General features: G+C 42.0%; 1 protein-coding gene across 1 annotated transcript in view; it reads left to right on the forward strand.

Annotated features, from left to right (window-relative positions):
* SCN8A (sodium voltage-gated channel alpha subunit 8) overlaps window positions 1-15,133 on the forward strand; it is a 174,119-nt gene that overhangs the window by 49,006 nt on the left and 109,980 nt on the right. The window contains exon 2 of the mRNA XM_081821697.1: window positions 10,088-10,417. Coding sequence (XP_081677823.1) covers window positions 10,142-10,417 — 276 coding nt within the window. The 5' untranslated portion in view covers window positions 10,088-10,141. The remainder of the gene's footprint in view (window positions 1-10,087; window positions 10,418-15,133) is intronic.

Below are 15,133 nucleotides of genomic sequence, written 5' to 3' on the forward strand. Positions count from 1 at the left end.
CATCTTGGCTCTTTCCACAGTTTGGCTATTGTGGACATTGCTGCTATAAACATCGGGGTGCACGTACCCCTTCGGATCCCTACTTTTGTATCTTTGGGGTAAATACCCAGTAGTGCAATTGCTGGATCATATGGTAGCTCTATTTTCAACTTTTTGAGGAACCTCCATACTGTTTTCCAGAGTGGCTGCACCAGCTTGCCTTCCCACCAACAGTGTCGGAGGGTTCCCCTTTCTCCGCATCCCCGCCAACATTTGAGAGAGAGCGTGAGCAGAGAGAGGGGCAGAAGGAGAGGGAGAAGCAGACTCCCCGCTGAGCAGGGAGCCCGATGCAGAGCTTGATCCCAGGACCCTGAGATCATAACCTGAGCCAAAGACAGACGCTTAACTGAGTGAACCACCCACGTGCAACATCCCCCACCCCGTACATTTTTTAATTAGGTTGTTTGTTTTTTGTTGTTGAGTTGTAGGATTTTTTTAAATATAGTCTGAGTATTAATCTTTTATGAGATATATGATTTGCAAATACTTTCTTCCATTCTGTGGGTTGCCTTTTCACTCTCTTGATAGTGTCCTTTGAGGCACAAAGGTTTTTTTTTTTTATGAAGTCCAGTTATATCTGTTTTGTTGTTGTTACTGTGATCTTGGTGTCATATGCAAGGAATCCTCGCCAAATCCAATGTCATAAAGATTTCCCTCTACATTTTCTTCTAAAGAGGTTTATAGGTTTAGCTCTTGCATTTAGATATTTAATCCATTTTGAGTTAATTTTTGTGTATAGTGTAAATAAGTGTCCAACTTCACCCTTCTGCATATAGATATCTAGGTTTTTTTTGTTGAAAAACCTGACCTTTTCCTCATTGAAGGGTCTGGTCACCCTTGTTGAAAATCATTTGGCCATATATTAGAGGGTTTGTTTCTGGTCCATTCCATTGGTCTATATGTCTATATGTCTATCTTTATACCAGTACTGTTACGGAATGGTGGACTGCAACAGCCAGGAAAGAATTCCTGAGACGTTGTATGGTGCAACTTAGTTTATTCAAGTAACGCGGGGACAGGACCCGTGGGCAGAGAGAGCTGCACTTTTGCTGTGTGAGGTTGGTCGTTAACATGCTGAGTGCTCAAGGGGGTGGGGTCATGCGGAGTATTAGATCATAAATGTCTTCTTTGAATTTCTACTCGTAAAACTACTTTCACAAGATTTCTCTGATGCTTATCGTTCAGTTTGATATTAACTATTGGTGATATTTACAGGCATTCATGAGATTCTTTTTTTTTTTTAAAAGATTTTATTTATTTATTCATAAGAGACAGAGAGAGAGAGAGGCAGGCTCCCCGCTGAGCAGGGAGCCCGATGTAGGACTCGATCCCAGGACCCTGGGATCATGACCTGAGCTGAAGGCAGATGCTTAACCATCTGAGCCACCCAGGCACCCCATTCATGAGATTCTTTAAGAATGTAGTAGCCAGCACATATTTGATCCTTATCAAAACTGTACAGGCTGTAAGTCAGCCTTCTGGGCTACAGGGGAACATTTTTCTGCTTTTATCCTTCATCAGTACCACCTGCTTTGGTGACTGTATCTTTGTAGTAATCGTTGCTATTGTAAAGTATAAGTCCCCCAACTTTGTTCTTTTTTTTCAAGTCAGAGACAAGTTGTTTTGTTTTTGTTTTTGTTTTTTTTTAAGATTTTATTTATTTATTTATTTTTTATTTTTTATTTTTTTTAGATTTTTTATTTATTTATTGAGAGAGATAGTGATAGAGAGAGAGCATGAGAGGGGGAGAGTCAGAGGGAGAGGCAGACTCCCAGCTGAGCAGGGAGCCCGATGTGGGACTCGATCCCGGGTCTCCAGGATCATGACCTGAGCCGAAGGCAGTCGCTTAAACAACCGAGCCACCCAGGCGCCCCTATTTATTTATTTTTTAGAGAGCGAGCGAGAGAGAAACAGCATGAGAGGGGAGAGGGTCAGAGGGAGAAGCAGGCTCCCTGCTGAGCAGGGAGCCCGATGTGGGACTCGATCCCAGGACCCTGGGATCATGACCTGAGCCAAAGGCAGACGCTTAACCATCTGAGCCACCCAGGCGCCCCCAGAGACAAGTTTTTAACACTACTTGCTATTTGACCCTCCTGTTAACATTTTTCTTGAGTACCCTTGCCTATAATGTTGCTGTTAACAATTCCTCCTGAATGACTTATCTTCCTTCATCCCTGTTAGAACCACTCCAAAGCCAGTTTTCCTTTCCTCTTCTACCACTCTCCCCTTAATTTAGATTCATTTCTAGTTGTGGGTACAGGCCACAGCTGATATTTTCAGGCCTTAATCCTCCTGGATGACCAAGAGAAGGGAATCCTAATAATCTCTTTCCCCCAACTTTGAGTCCAGTTCAGTTTCTTTCAGAACCGTTAGGGCTAAAAGTCACTAAAAGAACAATAAAGTTCCTTCATCATCTGGGCTAGGTGTTTCATCTAGCACTGCAAGAGGAAGAAAACTGAAGACTGGGTTGGTATGATGGGCAAGGTGCATTGCTTAAGAGGCTGTGTGGTATGGTGAAAAGAGTATTATGTTGGAGGTCAAGAGACTTGTGCCCTAGCTCTACATCTGCCATTAATTAGCAGTTAGATAACAGCCTTTCTCGCTTACTAGAAAGTTCTCATATCTGTAAAGTAAGGAAAGTTGGACTAGGTGGTCTCTAACTCCCTTCTAAATCTAAAAAGTTTATTTTTACTTTTTGCAAGACAGTTGCCTCAGAAGAAGAATTTAAGCTGGTTTAAATGGATGAATAGAACTTAGATGAAAAGGAAAGAAAGAGGTCAGGAGATTTAAAACAAAAAAACGAAAGTATATTTAGAAGTCAATGAAAATAGCAGTGACCAGCCTTTTTATTGAGTGATACTGGGTCAATTAGATATCCATGTGGGGGGAAAAAAAGAACCTAGACCTCTATCTTATACAAACAAAAATCAATTCCAAATTATTTGAAATCTAAATAAGAAAGCTAAAACAATGAAGCTTCTAAAAGAAAAAACATAGGCTAATAGCTGCATGACCTTGGGATAAGCAAAGATTTCTCAGAACAAAGAAAACATGAAAGAGAAGATGGAACCTGATGCCGGACTCTATCCCAGGTCACTGGGATAATGACCTGGGCCAAAGGCAGACGCTTAACCAACTGAGACACCCAGGTGCCCCTCCTGTTTTCAGTTCTTAAGAACTACTTTTTATCAAAAGACACCATTAAGAACATAAAAAGGAGAAAAACCATTTGAGATATATCTTGACAGATGACTTGTATGGAAAATATCCAAAGAACTCCCACAATTCAATAAGAAAATGCAGGTGACCCAAAAGAAAAAAGTGGCCAAAGACTTAAACTGGCATTTCACAAGGAGGATATCTAAATGGTCAATAAACATATGAAAAGGTGCTCAATACCATCAGAGAAAAGCAAATTAAAACTCCAGTAAGCCAGCAAATATGAAAAACTGCTCAACCTCTTTAGTCATTAGAGAAATGCAAACCAAAACCCACAATGAAAACATCTCTCACACCCACTAGGATGGCTGTAATACTGTAATAAAAATTTTTTTAAATTAAAAAAAATTTAAAAAGGAAAGTAAGTGTTGGATAGGATATGGAGAAATTGGATCCTTACATTGTTGGTGAGAATGCAAAATGGCTCAGCCACTGTGGAAAAAGTGGCATTTCCTCAAAAAGTTAAACATGCTGTTACATATGACCCTGCAATTCCACTCCTAGGTGCATCAGGCTCCCTGCTCCATGGGGAATCTGCTTCTCCCTCTCCCTCTGCTTGCTGCTCCCCCTTCTTGAGCACTCTCTCTCTCTCTGTCAAATAAATAAATAAAATCTTAAAAAAAAAAAAAGAATTGAAAACAGGAACTAAAATAAGTACATGTGCACACACTATTCACAATAGCTCCAAAATGGAAAGACCCCAAATGTCCATCCATGGATAAATGAATAAACAAATTATGACACTTATAATGAAACATTATTCATCCATAGAAAGGAATGAAGTACTGATGATACATGCTCCCTTGTGGATAAACTTCAAAAATGTTATGCTAAGGGGCACCTGGGTGGCTCAGTCAGTTAAGTGTCCCATTCTTCGTTTTGGCTCAGGTCATGATCTCAGGGTCCTGAGATGGAGCCCCGCATCGGGCTCAGCGCTCAGAGTGGAGTCAGCTTGTCCCTTTCCCTCCCCCTCTGCCCGCCCCCCCCCCCCCCGCTCGTGAACTCTCTCTCTCTCAAATAAATAAATTAAATCTTTAAAAACAAAAACATGCTAAGTGAAGGAAGTCAGACCCAAAAGATTACTTATTGTAAAATTCCGTTTGTATGAATATCCAGAATAGATCAAGAGAGATAGAACACAGACTGATGGTTGCCAGAAGCTCAGGGCAGGGGTGGGGAATGGACAGGAAGAGTAATGAAGAGAAACTAATTACTGGGTAAAGGGTTTTACTCTGGAGTGATGGAAATGTTTTGGAACTAAATAGACATGGTAATTGCGCTGCATTGTGAGTGTACTAATTGCCACGAGTTGTTCACTCTAAAATGGTTAATTTTATGTTATATAAATTTCACCTCAGTAAATTATTTTTTAAAAAACTGTGCAGTACCTCTATACATACCCACTAGAAAGGATGAGATAAAGAAGACTGTCATTTCTAAGTTTGGTGAAGATACAGAGCAATTAAAACCCTCTTACATTTCTGGAGGTACTATCAAATGAGACAAACACATGTCCTCTTTTAACCCCAGCATTCCACTCCTGTTTCTACCTGAGGAGAAATGAGCACATACGGCCACCAGAAGACATGTGCAAAAACGTCCTTAGCAGCGTTTGTCCATGATGACCTAAAACAATAAACAACCTCAATGTCTATCAAAGTAAAATGGATAAACTGTGCTGGATTCATACATGGAATACTGCCCAGCAATAAAAAGAATGAAGTACTGGTACAGACACAACAAAGATAAATTTCATAGAAAAGATGTTGAGTGAAAGAACCCAGACCCTGAAGAGTACTTTATATTCTACTTATATGAGTTGAGGAACCGGTCAAACTAATCTAGATAGATGAGATAGAGATAGACGGCAGACTAGCCTTTGCTAGGTTAGTGGTCATGGTGGTGCTTATTGACAAAAGACCTCAAGAGAGCTGTCTGGCTGCTAGAATCAATCTTCTATAACTTAATCTGGGCGGTGGTTACACAGGTATATATATATATATATATATATATATATGGTATATATATATATATACACACACACACACAAAATAACCAATCTGTGCCTTGAGATCTATATATTTTATCATGTTCTACCTTAAGAAAAAAAGCCTAGAAAATCAAAACAAAAAACAGTCACCAGAGTAGATGTTCTTGCAGGGAAGAGTAGAAGAGAATGTCTGAGAAGTGTAAAGTTGTAGAAGATCTTGAATGGCAGTGGAGTGGCAGAAGTTTGGATGGTGTCCTATAAGTCTGGTAGGTTTGAGGGAGGGAAATGACATAATGGAAGCAGAGATGTGCCTGGTAGTCTGAGGACTGGTCTACAAGTGGAGACCGTTGCAGTGGGACCTGGATGCCGGTGATACTGTTGAAAGTGGAAACTCAGAGGAAAGAAGAATTAGTAAGGCTAGTCACTGGTTGGGCAAGGACAGCAAAGGATGACAGGGCAAAGATGACTGAGATTCATTGCTAGATGGCTGGAAAAATGATGGCTCTAATAACAGAATTAAGAAAGCCAGGAGAAAAGAATCAGTTTGGGAAGTAAAGAGATGAATGGTTTTACATGCTTTAATTTTGAAATGGTGACAAGCAGTTGTGAGACTCAGGAGAACAATTAGGGCTGGTGATCAAAATCTGAAAGTCACCCATATACAGATTATGTTGAGTAGATGAGATCCCTAAAAGAGTGTTGCAGAAAGAGTGCAGAAGGCCAGCCCTTAGAGAAGAAGAGACTGTAGTTGTAGATAGAACCAGGATAACATAGAATGGAATGAGGATCTTAAGCCATATGGAGAGAGAGCAGGGCAGGAGATATAAAGGGAGAAGATACAGAAGTAGGAAAGGAAAAGTAAAGATTGAGACTGTGAGGGGGAGCTGGGATCTTGAGGGACCATGGTCTTGGAGAAGGCGGGAGGAAACAGGATCTGGAAACAAAGGCAGAGGACTTAGCCTTGGTCAGCTTGACCTTTGAAGAACGCAGGGGTGTACAGTCAGGTCACAGGCTTTGTCAGCATCTTCAGTCACTGCCTCTTGCAGTATATTCATTTTTTTCAATTGGAGCATAGTTGACGTGGAGTGTTACATTAGTTTCAGGTGTATAGCATAGTGACTGGACAAGTCTAACCTGTGCTCACCATGAGTGTAGCTACCATCTGTCACCATACAACACTATGACCATACCATTGACCTTATTCCCTATGCTGTGCCTTTCATCCCCGTGATGTATTCATTCCATAACCGGAAGCCTATATCTCATCCTCCCCTTTATCCACTTTGCCCATCCCCCCATTGCTCCCCCCTTGCCAACCATCAGTTTTTTCTCTGTGTTTATGGTCTATTTCTGCTGTTTGTTTGTTTGTTTTAGATTCTACATATAAGTGAAATCATATGGTATTTGTCTTTTTCTGACTTATCTCACTTAGCATTAAGCCCTCTAGGTCTATCTGTGTTGTTGCAAATGGCAAGATGTCATTCTTTTTTATGGCTGAGTAATATTCCAGTGTGTGTGTGTGTGTGTGTGTGTATGTGTATACCACAACTTCTCTATCCATTCATCTTTCTTTAAAAAAATTTTTTTAAAGATTTTTATGTATTTGACAGAGAGACAGCGGGAGAGGGAATACAAGCAGGGGGAGTGGGAGAGGGAGAAGCAGGCTTCCCTCTGAGCAGGGAGCCCGATGTGGGGCTCGATCCCAGGACCCTGGGATCATGATCTGAGCTAAAGGCGGACACTTAACAACTGAGCCACCCAGGTGCCCCATCCATTCATCTTTCGATGGACACTTGGGTTGCTTCCATGTGGAAACAACTCTTGCAGTATTCTTTGTCCTCTAAATAGGAACTGAGGGTGACCCAGGGTCGAGAATGAGCGTGACTGTGAGAGCCAAGAGGTCCCAGGTATTTGAACTAATTATGGGTTTCAAGCATAATCCTATCATTTGTGAAAGGGATACAGAAGTAGTTTAAGGCACCACGCTTGCCCTCTGGGAATTTATAGGATACAATTCAACAATGACTAAGAGCCAAAACAAGGGCAAATAGGATGTTTTGAATCCTGATTTGTCATTTTGAGCTGTGTAACTTTGGTCAGGCTGTATTATGTCTCTGTGTCTCTGTTTTCTCATCTCTTAAAAAGGAAGAATAATGATACCTCATATGTTGTCCTGGGGATTAAATGAGTTAATAGAAGCAAGGTGCTTGGAACAGTGCCTGAAACATAGTAAGTGGTAGATAAACGTTAGCTAAGATCATGATAAAGTAGTAAAGGCTGCAGCTGGTGGGAAGGTTGTGTGGAGAAGTGGGCATTTACTGGAGACAATTCAGAGATAGAGAAGAGGAAAGGAATGAGAGAAAAGGAATTCTAGCGTGAGGAAAACGTTCTGAATAAAGTCTTAGATCAGCAAAACTATTGGCATTTGCTTATGATTTACTTGATGATCCAGACTGTTCCTGCTGGGAGTAGTGGGAATTAGAGTAGGACAGGAGGGTGGGTGACTGGCACTGGTCACAAGAAGAGAAGTATGAGTTGGAGAGTCAGAGCACTTTGGTTGTGATTTTTATCCTGGCCCTGTGACCTTGGGCAAGTTGTCCAATCTCTTAGGACCCCAAGTTTCCTAATCTATAAAATGAAATGGACTGTATCTGTAAAATCCCTTGCTTCTCAAAAATTCTGTGCTTCATATGTGAAAATCATTTCTTGGACCCCACGGTCTGTGGAACAGTGGGTTTTTTCCAGCGCAGCGTGGAGCTCTCTGGTCTTTGTGGGGGCAGACTTGTGGTGCCGGCATCATTAGTCCCATGCTGGAAGGGAATGAGCTGACCAGCCCACACAGAGACACTGCAAACTTGCCTCTGCAACACTTAGCAGTCACTACCGCTAGAGAAACCTGGGGTCTCTGAGGGTGCGTTTATGAAAGGAGCCCTTGGGTACTGCACTCTCAAATTATTTAGAGTTAACTCTACTACTGTTCTCTTGAGGAGCCTCGAGTTTTATGGATACTTGCCTTGAAGTGGACCCTGAGGGCTAAGTAGGAGGGAAAGAACAATCTTTAGCCTTTTAAAAAAAATTTCCCAGATTGTCTTTGTGGAGCTCACAGGACTAACGGCAAAAGCAGCACCATGAGCACCAGATGAAGTGCTGGTAAAGCCCTAAAGCTTTCATGGTAAGACTCACCTGCTTGGGTCCTTTTGTGACAGGCACCAAACACTGTTGTTTTTGATGTTAGGGATTCCCCTGTTTCAAGGTGTGTTTTGTTTAAAGAATTTATTTATTTATTGAGAGAGAGAAAGAGTGTGTGTGTGTGTGTGTGTGTGTGTGTGTGTGTGTGTTTGCTGGGGAGAGGCAGAGGAAGACAGGGAGAGAGAGAATCTCAGGCAGACTCCGTGCTGAGCACGGAGCCCGACAGGAGGCTCAATCTCAGGACCCTGAGATCATGACCTGAGCTGAACTCAAGAGGTGGACTCTTTTTTTTTTTTTTTTTTTTTTTAAGATTTTGTTTATCTGACAGAGAGAGACAGTGAGAGCAGGAACACAGCAGGGGGAGTGGGAGAGGGAGAAGCAGGCTTCCCGCAGAGCAGGGAGCCCGATGCGGGGCTCGATCCCAGGACCCGGGGATCATGACCTGAGCCAAAGGTAGACGCTTAATGACTGAGCCTCCCAGGTGCCCCTCAAGGCGTGTTTTAAATAACCCAGGATTCTGTATGAACATGGAAATGGGCTTTTCAAATCCCATGCTTAGAAATCATTGGCTCTAGTATGGCCCTACTTCATTTTTCCTTTTAGAAGCGAAGTTTGGTTTGTTGTTCTGTTCTCACTTGTGTCCTTCCTGGTTTGAGCCCCTCTGGGCTGCAGGCGGGACTCTCTGCCATCCTTCACCCTGCGGTGGGCACTGCAGTGCTGTTGCTTCAGAAGTTCTCAGAGATTCCTCTGCCATTTGCTTCCCCCCTGCCCCACCCCCAGTTGTCCCTGGCGGGATCTTAGTCATCAAAGAGGTACTTCTGGACTCTGTACAGATGGACTTTACACATCTTGGTGAATTGAAAAATAATTTGAAATGGAAGAGCCAAAGTAGATGGAAGCTCTTTTATCTATATTTTGTGCCTCCAAAGTTTAGTGTTTTCTGAAACTGAAATTTGAAAAGAGTGACGGTTTGCCCTTGTGTTGTATTTGGAAGGAGGAGTATTTCTTTTTTTTTTAAGATTTTATTTATTTATTTGACAGAGAGAGACACAGCGAGAGAGGGAACACAAGCAGGGGGAGTGGGAGAGGGAGAAGCAGGCTTCCCGCAGAGGGGAGAGCCCGATGCGGGGCTCGATCCCAGGACCCTGGGATCATGACCTGAGCCGAAGGCAGACGCTTAACGACTGAGCCACCCAGGCGCCCCGGAAGGAAGAGTATTTCTTTAGGGAATAGAGTTCCAGGAAAGGAAGATGACTTGGGCATGTAAGGATTCCAAAGCCAACATGTGCCCCTAGGTAATGTTAAATATGCCTTATTAGTTAGAATAGAAGTTCCTTGAGGGAAATGGAATGCATCTTTGTAGTTGTATGTGGTTGGAAACAGTGAGTGGTGTGTAAGTAAGTAAGAAAAGCTAGCAATTCAGGAGCCTCCCGTCTTTCCATCTCCCTGGCTACCCATTCCCCTGAGGGCTGGTGATGGGCCTCACCTAGCCCGTTCCCGCCACAGATTTTCTGAAGAGAAAAATAACCATGTCACGGAAACAACTCCGTGTTGCTGAGGTTATGAACAAAGGTAGAGTGAGGTGGTTTGGTCTGGCCTCTTTTCAGAGCGGCAATTGATTACTGCTGTCTGTGTTGCCTTTTCTTCCAGATCTGACCTGTCCCGGACGCAGCATAACTAACGAAGCTGCTGCAGGATGAGAAGATGGCAGCGCGGCTGCTCGCACCACCAGGCCCTGATAGTTTCAAGCCTTTCACCCCTGAGTCGCTGGCAAACATCGAGAGGCGCATTGCTGAGAGCAAGCTCAAGAAACCACCCAAGGCCGAAGGCAGTCATCGGGAAGACGATGAGGACAGCAAGCCCAAGCCAAACAGTGACCTGGAGGCAGGGAAGAGTCTGCCTTTCATCTATGGGGACATCCCACAAGGCCTGGTCGCAGTTCCCCTGGAGGACTTTGACCCATACTATTTGACGCAGAAAGTGAGTTGGAGGAGGAGGCGGCCCAGCTTCAGACCCCCTTTCCTCACAGCCTTTGGGGGAGACAGGGGAGAAAGAACTGTCCCTTTGCCTAAGTTTGGATAAGTAGTTCACCTTTTGTTTCAGTTCTGGTTAATGGGTTTATTTTTCAGTTTAATTGCTTCTCAGGGTCATTTGTGGGTCTTGACACTTCTCGACTCTGTTAATAAGACTTCCGTTTTTGGCTCCAGGCCAAATCAGAAAAAGATGAAAACAGATTAAAAACAAAAACAAAAGAGAGCATAAATGCAATGGGACTATTTAATAGAGTCCAGGAAAGATGGCATAGTGAAAGATGATATAGCCGGGTAGACTCTCTCTCCCACACACATTCAAAATTCTATCTTTAGATATAAAGATGATGTAACTATTACAATATCAACAAAGCCTGTTGTTAGTATAAAGGAGATGATGGATTTGTACTCTATCCGAACTTTCTCTGTCTCTTGGTGACATTAGATCATAGCTGTTGAAGACAGGAATAGAATAAAGTAAACCAAACCGGGCCAGTGAGGACACGGGTCTTTGGCCTTGTTACTCAGGTGTGTGGGTTGAGCCACCACTCATTCTTCCATTAGAGTCCATTCTGTTATTCCTGCCGGTAAGAAGCACAAGTGAAATAAATGCTAGTCTTCATTTGGCCAAGAGTTTCAAACTCCTCTAACAAATATTTGACCAAACCGTGGGTTTCTTTCTCATGATTATCTTTTGAAACAAGGCAACAGGTGGAGAAACAAAGCCCCCTGGTTAATCCACCAGCCAACTAATGAGCCATTGCATACTGAGGAATGACATCAGACACCATTTTAGGGATCCCTCATTTGATAAATGTCATTTAAAGAATTAGAGTGATAGGTGTTTCCAGGTGAGGGGAGAAAAGGCTTTGTGTAATTACATATTCACAAATATAAAGCTTACCTAAACCCTCTTTATTAACAAAATTGCCTCATAAACTTCTCCTAACTTGTCCTTCAATCTTTTAATTTGGAAGAAATTTTAGTTTCTTGGCTTAATAACGGGACAGAAGTAAGATGAGACCAGAAGATCTCTTGACCTAGCTATAGTTGTGGAGTCATTTTTGGCTCAGGATGGCAAAAGCAGTTAAGACATTGTCTACACAAAATGGTCCTTCACTCACTTCTGTTGCAGCTGAAAAATATAGAAAGTTTCAGAAACAAAGCATGATATGATAGAAATAACAGTAGACTAGAAGTAAACACTCCTAACTCTACCATAATTCACCATGTTTATTATCTGTATTTCTCTTTTCTCTTTTGTGTATTGTTCAAGCTACCACAGATAGATTACAGGAAAAGAAAGTTGTAAATAAAGAAAAAACTTGTAAAAACTAGTTCATGTCCGTTAGCAAGACATGTCACCTCTCTGGGCCTAAATTTTCTCATCTAGAACTGAGAAGTTGGACAGAATTTCTAAGGACTTTTTCACACATCAAGTTCTGGAACTGAGTAGTTTTCATAAATTTTCATTGATTTCCTCATTTACTCTTCCCTTTTTAAAGTCTAACTTTGTAATCTGGGCCTTTGCCGAGTGGGGTAAATAGGGGAAAGAGGAGGCAGGCTGTAACGTTCTGGGTTAGTGAATAAGGAAACATGGACTCTTAGGCTATTTTTAGAAAAAAATTTCATTCGTTGTAAAATTTTGAAATATTTTTAGAAATGTTTTCTTGCTCTTTCCTACCCTTATGTCCATGATCTTAGAAGAGGTACAAAGCAATGACAGATCACAGGGTTTAGGTTGTGCCTATTTAGGTGAGTTGGCCAATGATACAACTTTTTCAGAAAGTACTCTTATGGCAGTAAGAAGATTGCCTTGGACTCTGACCTTTCAGGTTACTAAAACCTCTTTGCTTTTATTTTAACTGTTTATTTTTCCAACTCAAATGCAAAGTAAGTCTACCTTTCTTAAACCTGACTTAATATATGAAGAATACATAGAGCTGTTTGTTGTCAGAGCCAGTTTCCCTTTGCATGCCTTTTCCCCTGGTCCTGCCCTGTAGATAGCCTCTTTTCTCCTAACGCCTCAGATTTCAGTGGCCCTGGATCGGGGGACTGAGGCCTCAGAGTGGGTGGGTCTCTAACCTTGATAGGTATCATTCCTTGGGTAGGATAGATGTTGGTGGAGCTCTGTTAGGGGACTGGCTCTTCATGATAGACAGTCTGACTTCAGCCTTTGGCCTCACCACAGGGTAAATAGTTTGCGGAAAGGATAACTTTAATTGTATTTTTTTGCTCATCTTTTTTTTTTTTAATTGTGAAACATACCACCATGCAGAAAAGTTCATACAACATAAATGCATAGATTAATGATTATTATAAAGCAAACAAACTAACACTCGTGACAAGAAAGAACATTAGTAGCACTTCAGAAGTATTAATTGTACTTTTAATCAAGGGATTTTTTTAAAGATTTTATTTTTAAGTAATCTCAACACCCAACATGGGGCTCAAACTTACAACCCCAAAATCAAGAGTCACATGCCAGCCAGGCACCCCAAAGCAAGGGATTTTTTAGTTGATTAATAATATGCTTGCTCAGGTTTATTTGCAAATCTTCACTGGCATTACTAATACTTCTTACTAACTAGGCCTTTCACTAGGCCAAATTAGCAAAGTCTCCTCTACAGGGAAGCACACTGGGAATTAACCCACAAATCAAATAATATTGAGAGTAGAAATGACTTTAAGAGGACATTCCCTTGCGTTTGTTTTTCATGAACTGCCTTAAATAATTCTTGCAAAACAGAATTTCTTTTGCTAAATGATACAAGTGGATTTCTTTATCTTTTCTTTATAGGTCTCATTTTCTACCTAATTAATCATTTTTATGGTTCTCATTGAAATTGGTTTCTCATTTCCTTCCCTCTGTTTTAGAGGGTGAAAGAAAACTACTTCCCTGTCAGTAGAGTTCTGGTTTTTTTTTTTGTTTTTTTTTTTATTAATGAGAGACAGAGAGAGAGACAGAGGCAGAGGGAGAAGCAGGCTCCCCGCGGAGCAGGGAGCCCGATGTGGGACTCGATCCCAGGACCCTGGGATCATGACCTGAGCCGAAGGCAGACGCTTAACCGACTGAGCCACCCAGGCGTCCCTAGAGTTCTGGTTTTATCCCATTGTGGATTTCATACTCTCCGGGGACACAGGGACATAAACCTGTGTGTCATATTTTCAAGATACCCTTGAACCAGCTGGGGCTGGTTTGAGCTATCATAAGCTTGAGGCCCTCAGCAATGTTGTCCATGTTGCATTTCACTCCCAGCTGGTCCCTGAAAACAGTCTAGATTATCCTCTCTCTGGATTTCTTCAGACCTCCCAGTGCTATAACATTTTCTTTGCCTCTTGGTACTTTGTTCTAATGTCTCCTTTCTTTGGCTTTCTTGTATTTCAGCTGTTGCTTGCAAATAATTGAATTTAGGGGATTTATTTGTTTGTTTGTTTGTTTACATTAAATAAAAATAAGTTGTATACCTGCATGGTTAAAAAGTTAATTGAAGATATTCAGTAAAAAGTCTCTCCCTTACACCTCTCCTTCATCTGCTCACTTCCTGTCTCCCTGAACAGGTAACCACTGTTAGGAGGGTCTTCCAAAGTTTCTTTATATATGTATTGGCAAAAACAAATAGGCATTCTAAGGAACTTGAACTCTCCTGAATGCCTTTGTTCTTAGTTTTCTTTCTGCTATTTTCTTAAGCCTGTTGAAATCTTAATTTTGTTATTTGTTTTCCCTTCTTTCATGCTTTGAAATCTTTTTTTTTTTTTTTTAAGATTTTATTTATTTGGGAGAGAAAGAATGAGACAGAGAGAGCATGAGAGGGGGAAGGGTCAGGGGGAGAAGCAGACTCCCCGCCGACCGGGGAGTCAGATGCGGGACTCGACCCTAGGACTCCAGGATCATGACCTGAGCTGAAAGCAGTCGCTTAACCAACTGAGCCACCCAGGCGCCCCTGAAATCTTATATTTTATCCGTGTAAATTCTCAATTCATTTCTCCCCCTTCCAAGCTTTTGTAATAAATCAAATCAAGGACTTTTATTATTTGAAAAAGTGTCTATCTCTCCAATTCTTAATAATAACTTGTTGAATTTCAAATGGCCACATATATTCCCGATAACGATCTTTTTTTTTTTTTTAAAGATTTTATTTATTCATTTGAGACACAGAGCATGAGCAGGGGGAGAAGCAGAGGGAGAGGGAGAAGCAGGCTCCCCACTTACCCAGGAGCCCGATGTGGGGCTCGATCCCAGGACCCTGGGATCATGACCTGAGCTGAAGGCAGATGCTTAACCATCTGAGCCACCCAGGTGCCCCCCGATAACTATCTTAAGTGGGGCAGCAAGAAAGTCTGTGGATTAGTTTGAAAAAGGCCTTCAGAGTTGGCTCCTACTTCTTTTCCCACTTCTTAAATTAGTAATTGATCCATGTGTCCTTTTTGTTCAGTGGGTATACCCTCTTATAAGAAAGTCTTATGAGGGGCGCCTGGGTGGCTCAGTTGGTTAAGCGACTGCCTTCGGCTCAGGTCATGATCCTGGAGTCCCGGGATCGAGTCCCGCATCGGGCTCCCTGCTCGGCAGGGAGTCTGCTTCTCCCTCTGACCCTCCCCCCTCTCATGCTCTCTGTCTCTCATTCTCTCTCTCTCAAATAAATAAATAAAATCTTTAAAAAAAAAA

This window comes from Leptonychotes weddellii, chromosome 5, assembly GCF_054177405.1.
Source record: "Leptonychotes weddellii isolate Sample4059 chromosome 5, ASM5417740v2, whole genome shotgun sequence".
In the NCBI taxonomy this organism is placed as follows: domain Eukaryota; kingdom Metazoa; phylum Chordata; class Mammalia; order Carnivora; family Phocidae; genus Leptonychotes; species Leptonychotes weddellii.